Genomic DNA, 14,603 nt, shown 5'->3' with positions numbered 1-14,603 from the left:
ATTTGCATGGGTCTATTTCTGGGTTCTCTGTTCTGTTCCACTGATCTGTGTGTCTATTCCTTTGCCAATGCCACATTGTCTTATTACTGTAGCTATATAATAAGCCTTAACATGGGGCAGAGCGATTCCTCCCACTTTATTCTTCTATTTTTAAAATATCTTAGGTTTTTTAGTTCCTTTGCTTTCCATGTAAATTTTAAAATAATCTCTTTATCTACAAAAACTCTTGCAAGGATTTTGATAGGAATTGAATTAAACCTGTATACCAATTTTGAGAGAATTTACATCTTTACTATGTTGAATTTTCCAATCCATCAATATGCTATGTCTCTCCATTTATTTAGATTTTCCTTGACTTCTGTCATCAATGTTGTGTAGCTTTCAGCATGCAAGTGCTGTACATGTTTTGTTAGATTTGCACTAAGTATTTCCATTTTATTAGACAATTGTCAATGATATTGTATTTTTAATTTTGGTATCTGCTTGGTCATTGTTAGTATACAGAAGCATAATTATAATAATTTTGCATCCTTTATCCTTTTATTTTATTTTTTATTTTTATTTATTTATTTATTTATTTGGAGACAAGAGTCTTGCCCTGTCGCCCAGGCTGGAGTTCAGTGGCGTGATCTTGGCTCACTGCAACCTCTGCCTCCCAATTTCAAGTGATTTTAGTACCTCAGTCTCCCGAGTGGCTGGGATTACATGCGTAAGCCACTATGCCCAGCTAATTTTTGTATTTTTAGTTGAGACGGGGTTTCATCATATTGGCCAGGTTGGTCTCAAACTCCCCACCTCTTATGATCCTCTCACCTCGGCCTCCCAAAGTGCTGGGATTGTAGATGTGAACCACTAGGTTTGACCTCCTTTATCCTTTTATATCCTGCAGCTTTGCTGACCCTATTTATTAGTTCTAAGAGGTTTTTTGTAGTCTTATTGGTGTTTTCTGTGTAGACAATCATGTCATCTGCAAATAGGGACACTTTTATTTCTTCTCTATTATCTCTATGACTTTTATTTCCTTCTCTTGCCTTGCACTGGCTAGAACTTCCAACAATATGCTAGAGAAGCATGGTGAAAGTAGACATCCTTGCCTTTCCTCGATTTTAGGGAGAAAGCATTCAGTCTTTCACTTGTCAACCTAGATAATAAACAGAGAGGGAGACTCACTGAAAGAAAATGATATTTATTTGGGAATAGAGTACTGCAGTGGGAATATGCACATGATAGTAAATTACGTGCATATTCAGGGAAATAAAGGAAGACTAAGGTTTTTAAAGGAAAAATGAAGAGAATTAACATAATTGTTTTGAGATAATTATCCTTGGCTGCAAAAATCAGTAACAAGGGTGGCCCCAATCTGAGACTGGACAGGCAATTGGCAAGTGGATGTCCTCACAGAAGGATTTGTGCGTGTGTAACGTTGCAATGGCCTTTGTGCAAGGTTGTGGTTTTTGCAGTGTTTTGTGATAGTTCTTGTTATCAGGCATTGTGGGTGAGAATTCTCCCTCAATGGCCTTCCCTGGCTCTGTTTGTCAGGGTTTTTAACACACATGACTCCATTTTGATTCTCATAACTTTCACACACCAGTCAGTGTGATATTAGCCCAAAGTGTTTTGTAGATGCCCTTTATCATGGTGAGGAAGTTTCCCACTTTTCCTATTTTTCTGAGAGTTTTTTATCATAAATAGTTGCTGAATTTTGTTGAACGCTTTTCCTGCATTGCTTAGTGTGGTGTGATTTTCCTTCTTCCATCTGTTAATACGGCAGATTACACTGCTTGATTTTGAAATATTCAACCAGCCTTGTATGACTGGAATGAACACCTCACATATTTTTCTTGGCTGTTGTCTATTTCTTCCATTCGATGATAAGTTCCGACGGGGCAGAAACTTTTGTTCATTTTGTTCTGTGCTGTATTCCAGTGCCTACAACAATGCTGGGCGTATAGTGAGGACTCAATACTTATTTGCTGAATAAATAAATGAACAGAAGAGAGGTGAATGGAATCCCCATGGCTATGGTGAAGGGAGATTCCAGGATGACAGCTGTGGGCAGCCAGTCTGATGGGAGATGTTGATTGTGGAGAAGGCTGTACCTATATGGCGGCAGGTTTATGGAAACCTCTGCACTTTCTGCTTAATTTTGCTGTAAATCTAAAACCGCTCTGAAAAATAAAGTCTATTTAAAAAAAAAAAAGCTGATCATTAACTCCAGGGAAAACAAAAGGGACCCAGGAAAAAAAATACTCATGGTTTACTATCTGGCTCAGCCAGGGGCAGGTCCAGGTCCAGGTTGTGGGGCCGTAAGCTTATACGACTGGGGAGGGGACTATTTAAGAAAAGAAAAACACTAAATAAAAAATTAATCTGATTTAACCTCAGAGCAATTTCTGAACATTTTTTCTTATTTTTTATTTTTTTAGAAATAAGGTCTTGCTCTGTTGTCCAGCCTGGAGTACAGTGGCATGATCAAAGCTCACTGCAGTCTCAAACTCCTAGGTTCAAGCAAATTTTCCGGAATTTTTGACCCAATCTGTGGGGATATTCGAGGGACCATCAGGAATGGGGTGGTAGGTGCTGAAAGTCTTCCGGAAGCAGGACCCAAGAGCTCCAGGAGGTATGGCACCAGTCAGACAGGTTAAGAGCTTTGCCTGCCAATGCCCCACGGCCCAGGACAAGCCCACACCTCCATGAGCATCTCAGAGCCTCCGCCTCAGGCGTGCCCCTTGCTGGCCTTATTTCCCGCCCCACCACACTGGTGGGTCCACAGGCACACCATGCACCATAGCAGCTCAGACTGCTCCTCTCAAGACAGGCTCTCTCCTACCCTTCTTGCCCACAGGTAGTGACTCAATGGTCCCTCAACACTCAGCACCAGGGCTGCCTCTTCTGTGAAATGCCCTCACCCTCCAGCTCGCACTCCTTTCCCCAGTGGCTACCAGTTGAGGGGGAAGAAGTCTGACACATGTGGATTTGAATCCCAGCCCTGCTATGTGTGGGTTATGTGGCCGCAAATATGTCACTAGATCTCCCTGGGCTCTGTGTCCTATCATCTGTAAATGTGAATAATAATGTCCCCCCTGCAGGGCCATTGGAAGATCAAACACTTTTCCCAGAGCCCAACAGGTGGTGGGTGAATAAACACTTCTTTCCATCCTTCTGGCATGTTTTCACTTTTGTTTTTTTTTTTTTGAGATGGAGTCTTAGGCGGTTGCCCAGGCTGGAGTGCAGTGGCACTCGGCTGACTGCAACCTCCGCCTCCCGGATTCAAGCGATTCTCCTGCCTCAGCCTTCCGAGTAGCTGGGATTACAGGCATGTGTCACTATGCCCCGCTAATTTTTGTATTTTTAGTAGAGGAGGGGTTTCGCCATGCTGGCCAGCCTGGTTTCAGACACCTGACCTTAAGTGATCTGCCCGCCTCGGCCTCCCACAGTGCTGAGATTACAGGCATGAGCCCCTGCGCCCAGTCTTCACTTATAATGTTTTTAAAACTTGGTAGAATACACACCACATACAATTTGCCATCTTCACTGTTTTAAGTGTACAGATCAGTGACACTGAAAAATTCACAGTACTGTGCAGCCACCACTGCCATCCACCCACAGAACGCTCCTCATCCTGTGAAACTGAAGCTCAGTGTCCTCATTGCACAGTAACCCCCCTCCCTCAGCCCCTGGCATGTCCCATTCTACTTTCTTTCCTCTGGCATTGGGCCTGGCCTCTGTGACAGCACTAGCCCCTTCTAGCTCGTGTTGCCAGTTGTTAAGAAGTCTTAACCCCACCGTAGGTCAAGCGGCATCTCATTCATCCTCACCCCTATTACTGAGGCACATGTTGACAATAGATGTTCGAGGGGAAAATGCAAAATGAACGAGGGAATGAGCACAGAGAGGGTCACGTGTGGGTTCATGGTTAAAGGCAAAGAGCTTTGTGTCTGATTTTATGTAGCAGGTGCCCAGAATATATTGAAAGTCTAAATGATGACACGAGTGGTTTTTGTAAATGTTTACTTATTTTTTGAATAGGTGAAATATTTGAAATTCAAAAAGGTACAAAAGAATACACAATGGAAAGTCAGTTTCCCCCTAACCCAGTCCTCCAGCTTCACTGGAGGCAACCACTCTGGCCAGTTTCTTCTGCATTTTTCTGGAGGAGTGTACACACACCACATGTGCACACACTCATATGTGTGCATGCACATGTCACACAGCACACACTCGCACACTCACATGTGGAAGCATGCTTTACATACTGTTTGCACATCCTGCTTTTTCTCACTTGACAGATCTTTGGAATCCTTCTAAGATCGGTATATGGACAGTTTCCCTGTTGTCTGATAGCATTCATTGAATGATAAATTTATCCTGTCACCTATTTACACCTGCCACAGGATTTATGTCATCTGTCACCTGTTGATGACCATTCAGGCCATTTCTGAATTCTTGCTATACAAGACGTGCTCAGTGAGCAGCCTCGGACACTCACGAATGACTGAATGCCTGAACGTGGTCCCTAACCCTAGCCCAGTCTAACCCCTGCCTGGTCTCCCTGGCCCCCAACGCACCCCATCCTCCCAGGACTCCTACCTGCCCCCATGTGGCCATGGCTTGGGATCTTCCTCTTACTCCATGCCAGGTGCTGTGCTGGGCCCTAGAGTGTTTAGGCTGATGGGTCCCAGTCCTATCCTCCCTGGAGCCACAGCTCAGAGGAAGAGACAAATGAGGAAAGAGATATTTAGAAATCGAGTTTGAATGCTGGGATAGACCTGCCGCCCTAACTTTATGTCCCTTCCCCGACACCTGGGGAGCCACAGACTTATCCTTGATAACCTTATCCCCAATCCAGGCTCCCAGGGCAGAGGAGGTGGAAGGGAGGCGGCGGGGTGTGGGGCCAGAGTCAGATGGGACCGAATGCCGATCTGGCTGCTCTTCCCTGCACTACCCAGGCCAGGCCTGTCTGTCTGATGCTGCCTGTGCCCATCTATTCCCCACTGTGTCTTGGCTGCCTTCTCTCCCTCTGGGCCCACTCTGCCAATCCCCATGTCAGGACCCTGCCACCTCACTGTCCTCCTCACTTTTGAAACTAACTAACTGTCTCATTGGAAGGGCTTTTCCACCCTTATTCTGCAAATTAATAGCTGGTGACAGTGGGAGGGGAAGGCAGCATTAAGCCATTCAGATGGTGGGGAGAGGGCAGACACTGCCTCTACACAGGTTATCCTCTGCCCAAAGGAGTGAAGCCAGTGCTGACCTCTGGGCACCAGGGTCTGGATCCCAGGGAGCCTTTTGAGCTTCTTCAAAACCCACCATTCAGAAGCTCTCAGCCTCTCCCAGTTCACTGGACAATGCTCTTTCCACTCAAAATACCCACCCCATCTCTCCCTTCCTTGCCACACCTGCAGTCCAAGCAGTGTCTCCGGGTTTATTTCCTGGGGTTATAAGGCTCTGCACCTCCAAAAACCCCTCATTCAAAGGGAAATGTCTCCGGGAAAGGCAGCAGGGATTTCTCCTTAGCATGGACTCAGGCCCCTTTATGAAAATGCGTACAAGAATCAGTTTTGATGAAGGGCATTAAGTAAGCAAATTTGGTTAAAATGTCCATAGCGGGTCCTCTGAGTAGCCAGAGGTGTAAGAGTGCCTGGGGTAAGGGTCCTGAAGGTAGAAACACAGGCGCTGGGGGAAGGGACAGGGGAAGGCTGAGAACGTCTTCTCAGGGCTCAGTTTCCTTCCTGTTTGATGTCAGCATGTTTTAAAAGGGGAGTAAAAGCACGAATCACAACAGCCAGATGATGGAAGCATCCCAAGTGTCTCACAGCAAATCAATGGATAAACAACAGTGCAGTGGCTCACACCTGTAATCCCAGCACTTTGGGAGGCCGAGCTGGGTGGATTGCCTGAGCTCAAGAGTTCAAGACCAGACTGGGCAACATGGCGAAACCCCATCGCTACAAAAAATACAAAAACTAGCCTGGTATGGTGGTGTGCACCTGTAGTCCCAACTAGTTAGGAGGCTGAAGCGAGACGATCACTTTAGCTCAGAACTCTGAGGCTGCAGCAAGCCTAGATCATGCCACTGCACTCCAGCATGGGCGACAGAGTAAGATCCCATCTCTAAAACAACAATAACAACAACAACAACAACAACAACAGAGGTGTATACACACAATGGAATACATTTCGGCCTTAAAAAGGAAGAAAATTCTGACTCATGTTACAATGTGGATGAACCTTGAAGACACTGTGTGAAGTGAAATAAACCAGCACAAAGGCACTCTATGAGGTACATGGAGTAGTCAAATTTATGGACAGAAAGTAGAACGTGGTTGCCAGAGGACAGGAAGGGGGAAGGGGGAGTTGTTGTTAGATGGATACAGAATTCCAGTTTGGGATGATGGAAAGAGTTCCGGAGATTGATTGTACAACAATGTGAATATACTTTACAATACCTAACATACGCTTCAAAATGGCTAAGATGAAAAATTTTACATTACGTTTATTTTATCACAATTAAAAATTTAAAACATGCCGGTTGCGGTGGCTCACGCCTGTAGTCCCAGCACTTTGGGAGGCCAAGGTGGGCAGATCACCTGAGGTCAGGAGTTCGAGACCAGTCTAGCCAATGTGGTGAAACCCCGTCTCTACTAAAAATACAAAAATTAGCCAGGCATGGTGGCAGGTGCCTGTAATCCCAGCTACTCGGGAGGCTGAGGCAGAAGAATCGCTTGAACCCGGGAGGCCGAGGTTGCAGTGAGCCAAGATCGCACCATCACACTCCAGCCTGGGGGACAAGAGAAAGACTTCATCTCAAAAAAAAAAAAAAAAAATTTAAACAATGAAACATAAATATTTTCAGATGGAGGGATGATAGGAAGGTACCAGAAAGGGAAGGGGTGGAAAAGCTCTGTCTCTGCCTTGGGCCTGCCTATCACGGAGACAAACCCAGGCAGTGCAGAGCCCAGACCCCAAAATACCCCTAAGTGTTGAGGGCGTGGTCTGGCCTGGGGAGTGGCTGGATATCTGGGAGGGCAGAGGTGGGAACCTGAGGGAGAAGGACCTAACCTTGACCTCAGCCTCAGACCATGGGTCCCTGCTGCCTGCCTGCCTCCTACTGGGGGCCTGCCAGGCCCACCTGTCCCCAAATGCTGGCAGGCTCCCTGCCCGCTGGCTGCTTAGGGAGGTGCTCCCACTTCCCCTGCCCTTGCTTGAGCTCTCTAGGGCTCCTTCATTCTTCAGGTAGGCTGGGGTCCCCCTCTGTGCTGGGCACTGTGGAAGCTCAGCCCTGTGAGATCCGGCCCTGGAAGAGCCCATGAGATGGCCAGAGATGGGCTTGTCTGGCTGGAAGTTGGGAAGAGGCTTCTCCAAGCTGCAAAGTTAAGCGTTGAGTACATAAAAGGGGAAGATTGGCATTAGTGAGAACATGGCCCTGAGGCTTGATGGACCCAAAGCCTCCCAGGGTGTGTGTGTGGAGGGTGGGAGCGGGTATGCACATGGGTGCGGGACCTCATCTGGTAATGTCTGCAGTCACATAGAATGATCTGACTCAATCTGTGTGTGAGCGCAACTGTTTGTGTGCCTGTGTGTGCGCGCCCACGTGCATGCGCGTGTGTGGTCCTAGTGTAGGTGATGTCTGCGGCCACACAAGATGCTGACTGCGTGTGTGACTCGTGGGCGTGTAGATGCAAGCACAGACCTACGACACATCTGTGTACAGGCTGAAGATCACAACGGGTCTGGCCAGGGCCCGCCGCTGGGCTCCGAGCTGGCCAGTACACCGACGGTTGGATGGGGCGACGCTTCCTGCTCCGGTCCCTAACTCATTATTAAGCTCCTCGCTCTTTGCAGACGCTCCCTGCGCCTCCCCCGCTCCGGGCTGCAGCGGCGCAGGCGCCGGGCCGAGCCGAGCGCCGAGCCGGGAGCGGGCGGCCGCGCTCCGGGCCGGGGTCCCGGGGGAGCAGGTGAGCGACCCGCGCCGCGCGGCCCCCACGGCCCTTGGCGAAGGCGCCTCCCGGCCGCGCTGCGCCGGCGCCCCCGCCTTCCCTGCCTGGCAGTCTCTGTTCGCCTCTGTTGGCATCCTCCTCCTCCCCCATGCCTGGCATCCCCCTCCTCCTCCTGCCTGGCATCCCTTCTCCTCCCTGCCTGGCATCCCTTCTCCCCCTGCCTGGCATCCCCCTCCTCCTGCTGCCTGGCATCCCTTCTCCCCCTGCCAGGCATCCCCCCTCCTTCTCTTGCCTGGCACCTTCCCCTCACCTGGCACTTCCCCTCCTCCCTACCTGGCATCCCCTTCTCCCTTCCTGGCATCTTCCTCCCCTCCTCCTTTCCAGGTATCTCCCCTACTCCTGACTCTTTCCGTCCCCCCGCCTGGCACCTCCCTCCACCCCCACCCCAACCTGGTACCTCTTCCTCCTACCCCTTCCTTGCACCTCTTCCCTGACTGGCAGACTCCCATTCAGCCCCTCTGTGACAGCACCTCCTCCCCATCACTGCCTGGCATCTTCCCCTCCTTCCCTCTCCAGTACCTTCCTATCCTCCTTCCACCTGCATCTCCCCTCCTTCCCTCGTCTGGCACCCTCCTGCCTGGCACCTTCCCCTCCTCCCCCTGTCTGGCACCACCTCCTCCCATTGCCTGTCACCTCCCCCCTGCCGAGCACTTTTTCAACCTGCTCCTGCCTTGCATGCTCTGCTTCCTACTCCCCCTGTCTGGCACCTTCCCTCCTTCCCCTGCCTGGCATCCTCTCCCTCCTTCCCCTACCTAGCACCTTCCCATCATTCCCCTGCCTGGCACCTTCCCTGTCTCCACTTGCTACCGTCTTCCCTGGATACCCCTCTCCTATTCAGGTTGTCCCTCTGTCCCCCACCTTCCTGCAGGGCACTTCCTCCCAACCCTGGGCTGGTAACCCCTCCCCTATTGCATCGTCCTCTCATCCTCCCCTCCCACTGTGTCTCCCAGACCCCACCAGCTCTCCCATCCCCAGCACTCCCTGTCTCCAGCCTCCTCCCTTCTCATCCCCTTTCCTCCCAACCCTAGTCAGGGTTCATCCATCCGCAGCAGCCCCTTTTGTCCACATGGCTTAACCAGACCCTGAGCCACTCCCAAGCCCCACCTCTGTCACCCACACCCCACTCCTACAGCACTGCTCTCTTCTTGGCTCCCATGCCCCACGGTCTGCTCAGGGACTTCAGTTCATACGTTGGGTCCTGACCCAACAAGCTGGAGACCTTCCTGCTCTTCCAGCCAGGAAGGAAGCAGGGCAGGACTGGACAGAGCAGGCACTAGCAGGGACCAGGAGAGAGGTGCCTAGGCCAGCCAGTGGTCATGGAGCAGGCTGACTACCTGCCTGCCACCTCTGGAGTCCCTCCGTGCCTCTGGGCTCCAGGACCATCCCGGTTACCATCCTGACCTGCCCTCTGGTCTTTGCCTCCAATGCCCAGCTCTCTCCCTCCAACCATTGCCATACCCCAAAAACTGGCCTCTCCAGTCAGGCTTTGGGCTCTGCCTGGGGTCCCTGCTCTGTCTTTCAAGTTCTTTGTCCCGCAGGACCCTGGGGCCGGTATCTGTCTGCTCCCCGCACATAGTGCTCCCACCCACTCCCTGCCTTGTGCCACCCTAGACCCAGCTGGCCTGTGCTGGTTGCCTCCATCCTAGCCCCTTTGTTCTGCACAGCTTCCTGGCTTCCTCTGACCTCTGCTCCAGGGAGTTTGGCTTCTTCCCAGCCTCCCGAGGCCTCCTTGAATCTACCTTGGGGCTCAGGGTGTGACCTCTCCTTCCAGATCCTCAGAATGGCCCTTGGTGCTACAGGCGCAGTGGGCTCCGGGCCCAGGCACCGAGAGGGCACTGGATGACTCTCCAGGTGCAGGACCCTGCTGTCTATGACTCCAGGCCTTCAGCACCCACCCACCGTGGTACAGGTAGGTGCCTCCTCCCCTGCCAGCCCAGGAGCAGGAGCTCTGGGCCCCATGGAGAGTCGGCCAGCCCTTGGCCCCTGCTCCCACCACATGGCCCCTCCTGCCCATGGCAGGGCCTCTCTGTACCTCTCCCCACCCCTGCTGACACCTGTCATTAATGTCCTTCCCTCCATCCCACACTCCCTTTTCTGTGTGCCCTCTCACCTCCTGGTGTCCTTAGGTCCTGCCTCTCAAAGCTGTTCTGAGCCAGGGACAACTAGCCTGAAACCAAGTTTTGGGTTCATGTGAGCATAGTCTGGGCTCTGGCATGCTCCACTTCCTCCCCACCCAGACACCCAGACAACACCCCATCTCCTCTCACTGTGCATGCAGAAGCGTACGCATACGTGCACATGCTCACATGCACACACACCACATGCTCTCTGCGAGCTGGAAGGAACCTGCTGATTCCTTGGCACAACTTGTGCTCAGAAACCTCTAAAAACCCTGCAGGGCCCCAGGCAGGGTTCTGCTTGTGGCAGGAGGGAGGTGGCAGTCGTCTATTGCACAGCCCGCGGTGGGAGCCAACCCTGCCCTGGCCCAGGCGCACCTCTAGCTCTGATGCACTCTGGGACCATTGCTTGCTTGTAGGGCCCTCCTAAGCCTCCTCCCCAAGGAGTGAGAGGAAGATGGTCTGCACTTGTCCGCATCAGTCCCCCCTTGTCCAGAAGGACACACTGAGGCTCTGGGCAGAAAAGTCACCTGCCCCAGAGCCCCACCCAGCATGGTAAGGGGTCGGATCTGAAGTCTGGTCTGAGCTCTGCCTGCCCAGCCCCACCCATCATCACGCTGGCTGGCCTTACCGGTGGGAAGCACCTGGCAACAGGGTAGGTGCTGTCAGGGCCTCAAGGCACGTGGAGCCCAGTCCCTGTCCTCAGGGCCTGCAGCCTTGGAGAGCAGCCTTGGCAATCGGGCACAAAGGGCCACAGACCACACAGGCCTCAGAGCACTGAGGAGGGAGATGTCAGGAAAGTCCTGGAAAGGTGCAATTGGAAATGACTCAGAGGAGCCTGAGGTTCGGGGAGGCCTGGGGCTGTGGGCAGAATGAGAGTGCTTTCTGCTTCTCCTTCCTCAGAAGTTGGCAGAGGAACTCATCCTCCTGCCAGGCTGCTCTGAAGGCCAGGGACAGCCCTGTTCCCCTTCAGACTCCCCCAGTGCCCCTCCTCCTCCAGTGAGGTGCAGGCCCAGGGAAAAATGGGGCAGAGCACCGGCTGCTGGGGAATCTGGCCTGGCCCAGAGGATCCAAGCCACACAGGGCAGCAGCAGGCACCAGTCACCTGGTACCCATCACCAAGGAAACACGCCTGGTGCCGCCATGCCTAGCCCCACACCTGAAGCCCTGGGCCACCTGCAGGAAGGTCAAGGCCTCCAAGCAAAGGTCCCACCCTCATCCCCAACACCTCCCCAGCACCTGAGGTGAACTGGGGACTGGTTGCTCAGTTTGTGGTGGTTGGTGTTTTTGCTGAAATTCATAAAGAAAAGGTGTGAGCTAATATATTAAACCAAGCACTCTACAGTTCTGGGGTGGCCGAGGGTAGAGGCCAGGTTGAATAGGGGGCAGGCTGATGGGAGGCAGCTAAGCTTCCTGGGGGGGTGCACCTGAAGTGGTCCCCCACATGGAGAGTCCTCCTGATACTTGACATGCACTGAGTTAGGCCCTAAGGGGCTCCCCAGCAGCAGTTGGTGGGAGCCCTGGGCTGTTCCAGACCTTTCCTGAAGGGTCACTGAGGATGGGCACAGGGGAGGAGGGCAGGGGAGGCCTGCGAAGATTGGAGTTGGGGCCCTGGGGCAGTAGGTCCATCCTTGTGACACCTGGCCCCAGAGTGGCCCTGGCCATGAGTCAGAAGCCCCAGCTCCAAGAGTGACAAGGTGGGCTAAGTTTGGCACTTTATTTTGGAATCGCATTAACATGCAATCGGCGGTGTGCGTTGCAGGCTTTTGGCAGCCAGGCAGGCACTTGGGCATTTGGATGCTGACAGGCCTGGTGCTAGTGCCTAGGCATCCGTCCTCACCCCAAGCTGGCAGTGTGATTGCAAGTGATTAGTGAGAATTAAGTGGTGGAGGTAATGAGCTAGAGGTGTCACCGGGAGGAGGCGGAGACACCCCTCAGGGATGAGTGGACTTCCCTCAGCTGTGGCTGGACTCAGAACCATCTGGGGCCAAGCTGAGGCCACCGCCTGCTTCTGACGGGTACTTGGCTGAGGGACGTCTTGTAGGGACCATTGCTGTGTCCCCCGGTGCTCCTTGCTAATGAGGGGTGTGGGAATCCTTGGTGACTCATAAAGGACCATAGGGGAGGGCTGATCACTTCGGCCAGGCCCACCTTTTGGGATAGCACGTTCTGTTTATTGACTTTCCAAGCTGTGACACCAATTCTTGGCACCCTACACTTACTTCCAGGGATTTCAGAACGTGCCTCATGAGCATGCGCCCCACACAGGCCTCCTACTGGAACTTAAAAACTTGGACCATCTCCCACGTGAACCTTTTTCCCAGACCGAAGAGCGTTCTGGGCAAATGCCCTGGAGTGAGGGACACTGTGCCATGAGGGAGGGAGAGGAAGACACAGGGAGGTGTTCTTATGCTCTGCCTCATCCTGAAAAGGGTTTCAGGTAGTTTTCGAAGATACATATAGTGAGGAAACGGAGACAGAGATAGAGTACAGAAAACATGGTGTCGCCTAGGATGTGGCTGCGGCACCAGATGCAAACCATGAGGCCCGGAGACCCTGATGCGAGCAGAGAAGCAAGCAATTACATGATTTACACTGTGCATAAGATAAAAAATCAGACAACTTGCTCAAATCACTGTGATTTCTGGTCCCGAGCCCTTGGGAGGTCTCTCCTGTATGAGGAAATGAAGGGGATACCATGTGACAGAGTTACGCAATGTTCTCAACAATGTCACAACTGCTTCCTAGGGCTAAGGCAAGGACCAACACAATACTGCCCAGCCATAAACATATTGGTAATATTGCTTAACCCAAACTTAAAATTCGGAGCAACTAGAGGAGTGCATTACTACCTTCAGGAAATACCCTCTTTCTCTTTTGTAAGAGACAGGGTCTCACACTGTTGCTCAGGCTGGAGTGCAGTGGTATGATCATGGCTCACTGCGGCCTCGAACTCCTGGGCTCAGGTGATCCTGCTTTAGCTTCCTGAGTAACTGGGACTACAAGCACAAGCCACAATGCCCCCTAGCTTTTGCTCTTTTTGTTTTGTTTTTATTTTAGTAGAGATGAGGTCTCACTATATTTCCAAGGCTGGTCTCAAACTCCTGGGCTCAAGCAGTCCTCCCACTTCAGCCTCCCAAAGTGCTGGGATTACAGGCATGAGCCATCGAACCTGGCCAGGAAATACTCTGTATGTTGATATTTACAACCATGTTTCTGATAAATATCAGGCAGCAGGAAGATTTATTTAAAATTGGAAATTAAGTACAGTCACATTCTCCAGTAGGGGTAATATCCTTATAGGAAATAAAGAACTCCTTCAGCACGTAGGCCCCACAGGTGAGTTTGGGTATGAGGAGGGACCAGCCCTGGTCTTTCCCCACAGGTCCTGAACCCATGCAAAAACAGGCACAGGCCTCAGTTAACTTAAGTGCAGGGAAAGTCGAGCTGAAGAGAGGCTTGAACCTGAGGCCCAAGTGTTGTCCTATTTCCTAACCTGGGTTTGCTTACCTGGGCACGGGAGCAGAAGGAGATGATCTGTGTCCTAAAACAGACTCGCCTGGAAGGGGAACACTGGCCACAGGATAAGCAGCTTTGCCTTCAGCACCTTTACCCCACCCTCCCGGGAGAAGGATCGTCCGGCTGGCGCAGGCCCTTACCACCTCATCGGACAGAGCCTCCTCCCACAGGGAAGAAGGGTGGGGAGAGGGCCAGGGTCATTCCAGCATCTCCTCTCCTGGGAATAGAGTACATTTTCCTTGTGAACACGTGAAGACAAGGGAGTAGGACCCCTCCGCGGTGGGGTGGACGGGCCACATTGCTGAACAGTGACCTCGAGGCTCAGGTCCAGACCTGGAATGACCAAGTCCACCCCCTTTCTTATCTCTCCATTGGAACAATTGCCACATCCTTTTATTTGATGTTATTTCCTAGATAAGTGTCAATTCCATCCGCTCCTGATTGCCCACGTCACCGCCCTAGTCCATGCACTGTGGTCTTCTGCCGCCATCTGAGTGCCGCATACTCAGCCTTGCCCCTGCATCAGACCCCAGCCCAGCACTGTGACCAGAATGGGCTTCCTAAACACAAATTTGATTTGTTCCGCCTTCCACTTCCTTGTGGCTTCATTCTTGTGCCCTCACTCAGGGCCCTCACACCTGCTGTTCCCTGCACCTCCGACACCCTTCCCAGCTCCCTTCACCTGGCTAACTGCACTCATCTTGAAGTCTCCACTTCAGTTCCACCTCTTGCAGGGAGTCTTTCTCCCACCCCTGCTTGGGCGTGAGGGCCACCCACTCTTTTCTGTCTTGCAGCACCTACCAAAGAGTCTCATGCTGAGCTGTAGGGCTCCTTAAAGGCATGGCTGCATCTGTCTTGTTCCACACAGTACAGAGAAATATTTCTTGAATGAATGAACAGATGTGTGAGGCAGTGGACAGAGAGGGGATGGCTCTATGGCTGATTCTAAAATGAGCCCCAGATCCCT

General features: G+C 52.0%; 1 protein-coding gene across 4 annotated transcripts in view; it reads left to right on the top strand.

Moving 5' to 3' along the window:
* The first annotated feature begins 7,885 nt into the window (after positions 1–7,885).
* SMARCD3 (SWI/SNF related, matrix associated, actin dependent regulator of chromatin, subfamily d, member 3) overlaps positions 7,886–14,603 on the top strand; it is a 37,104-nt gene continuing 30,386 nt past the window's right edge. For all 4 annotated transcript variants that reach the window (XM_028845046.2, XM_077995173.1, XM_015135210.3 and 1 more), the window contains exons 1-2: positions 7,886–7,958; positions 9,772–9,909. Coding sequence is in view for 2 of the 4 variants with exons in the window: in XM_015135210.3 (XP_014990696.1) it covers positions 9,871–9,909 (39 nt within the window). In the remaining 2 variants the exon portion in view is untranslated. The remainder of the gene's footprint in view (positions 7,959–9,771; positions 9,910–14,603) is intronic.

This window comes from Macaca mulatta, chromosome 3, assembly GCF_049350105.2.
Source record: "Macaca mulatta isolate MMU2019108-1 chromosome 3, T2T-MMU8v2.0, whole genome shotgun sequence".
Classification (NCBI taxonomy): Eukaryota; Metazoa; Chordata; class Mammalia; order Primates; family Cercopithecidae; genus Macaca; species Macaca mulatta.
The sequence above is the reverse complement of the archived record's forward strand: the minus strand, read 5'-3'. Positions and strand labels throughout refer to the sequence as shown.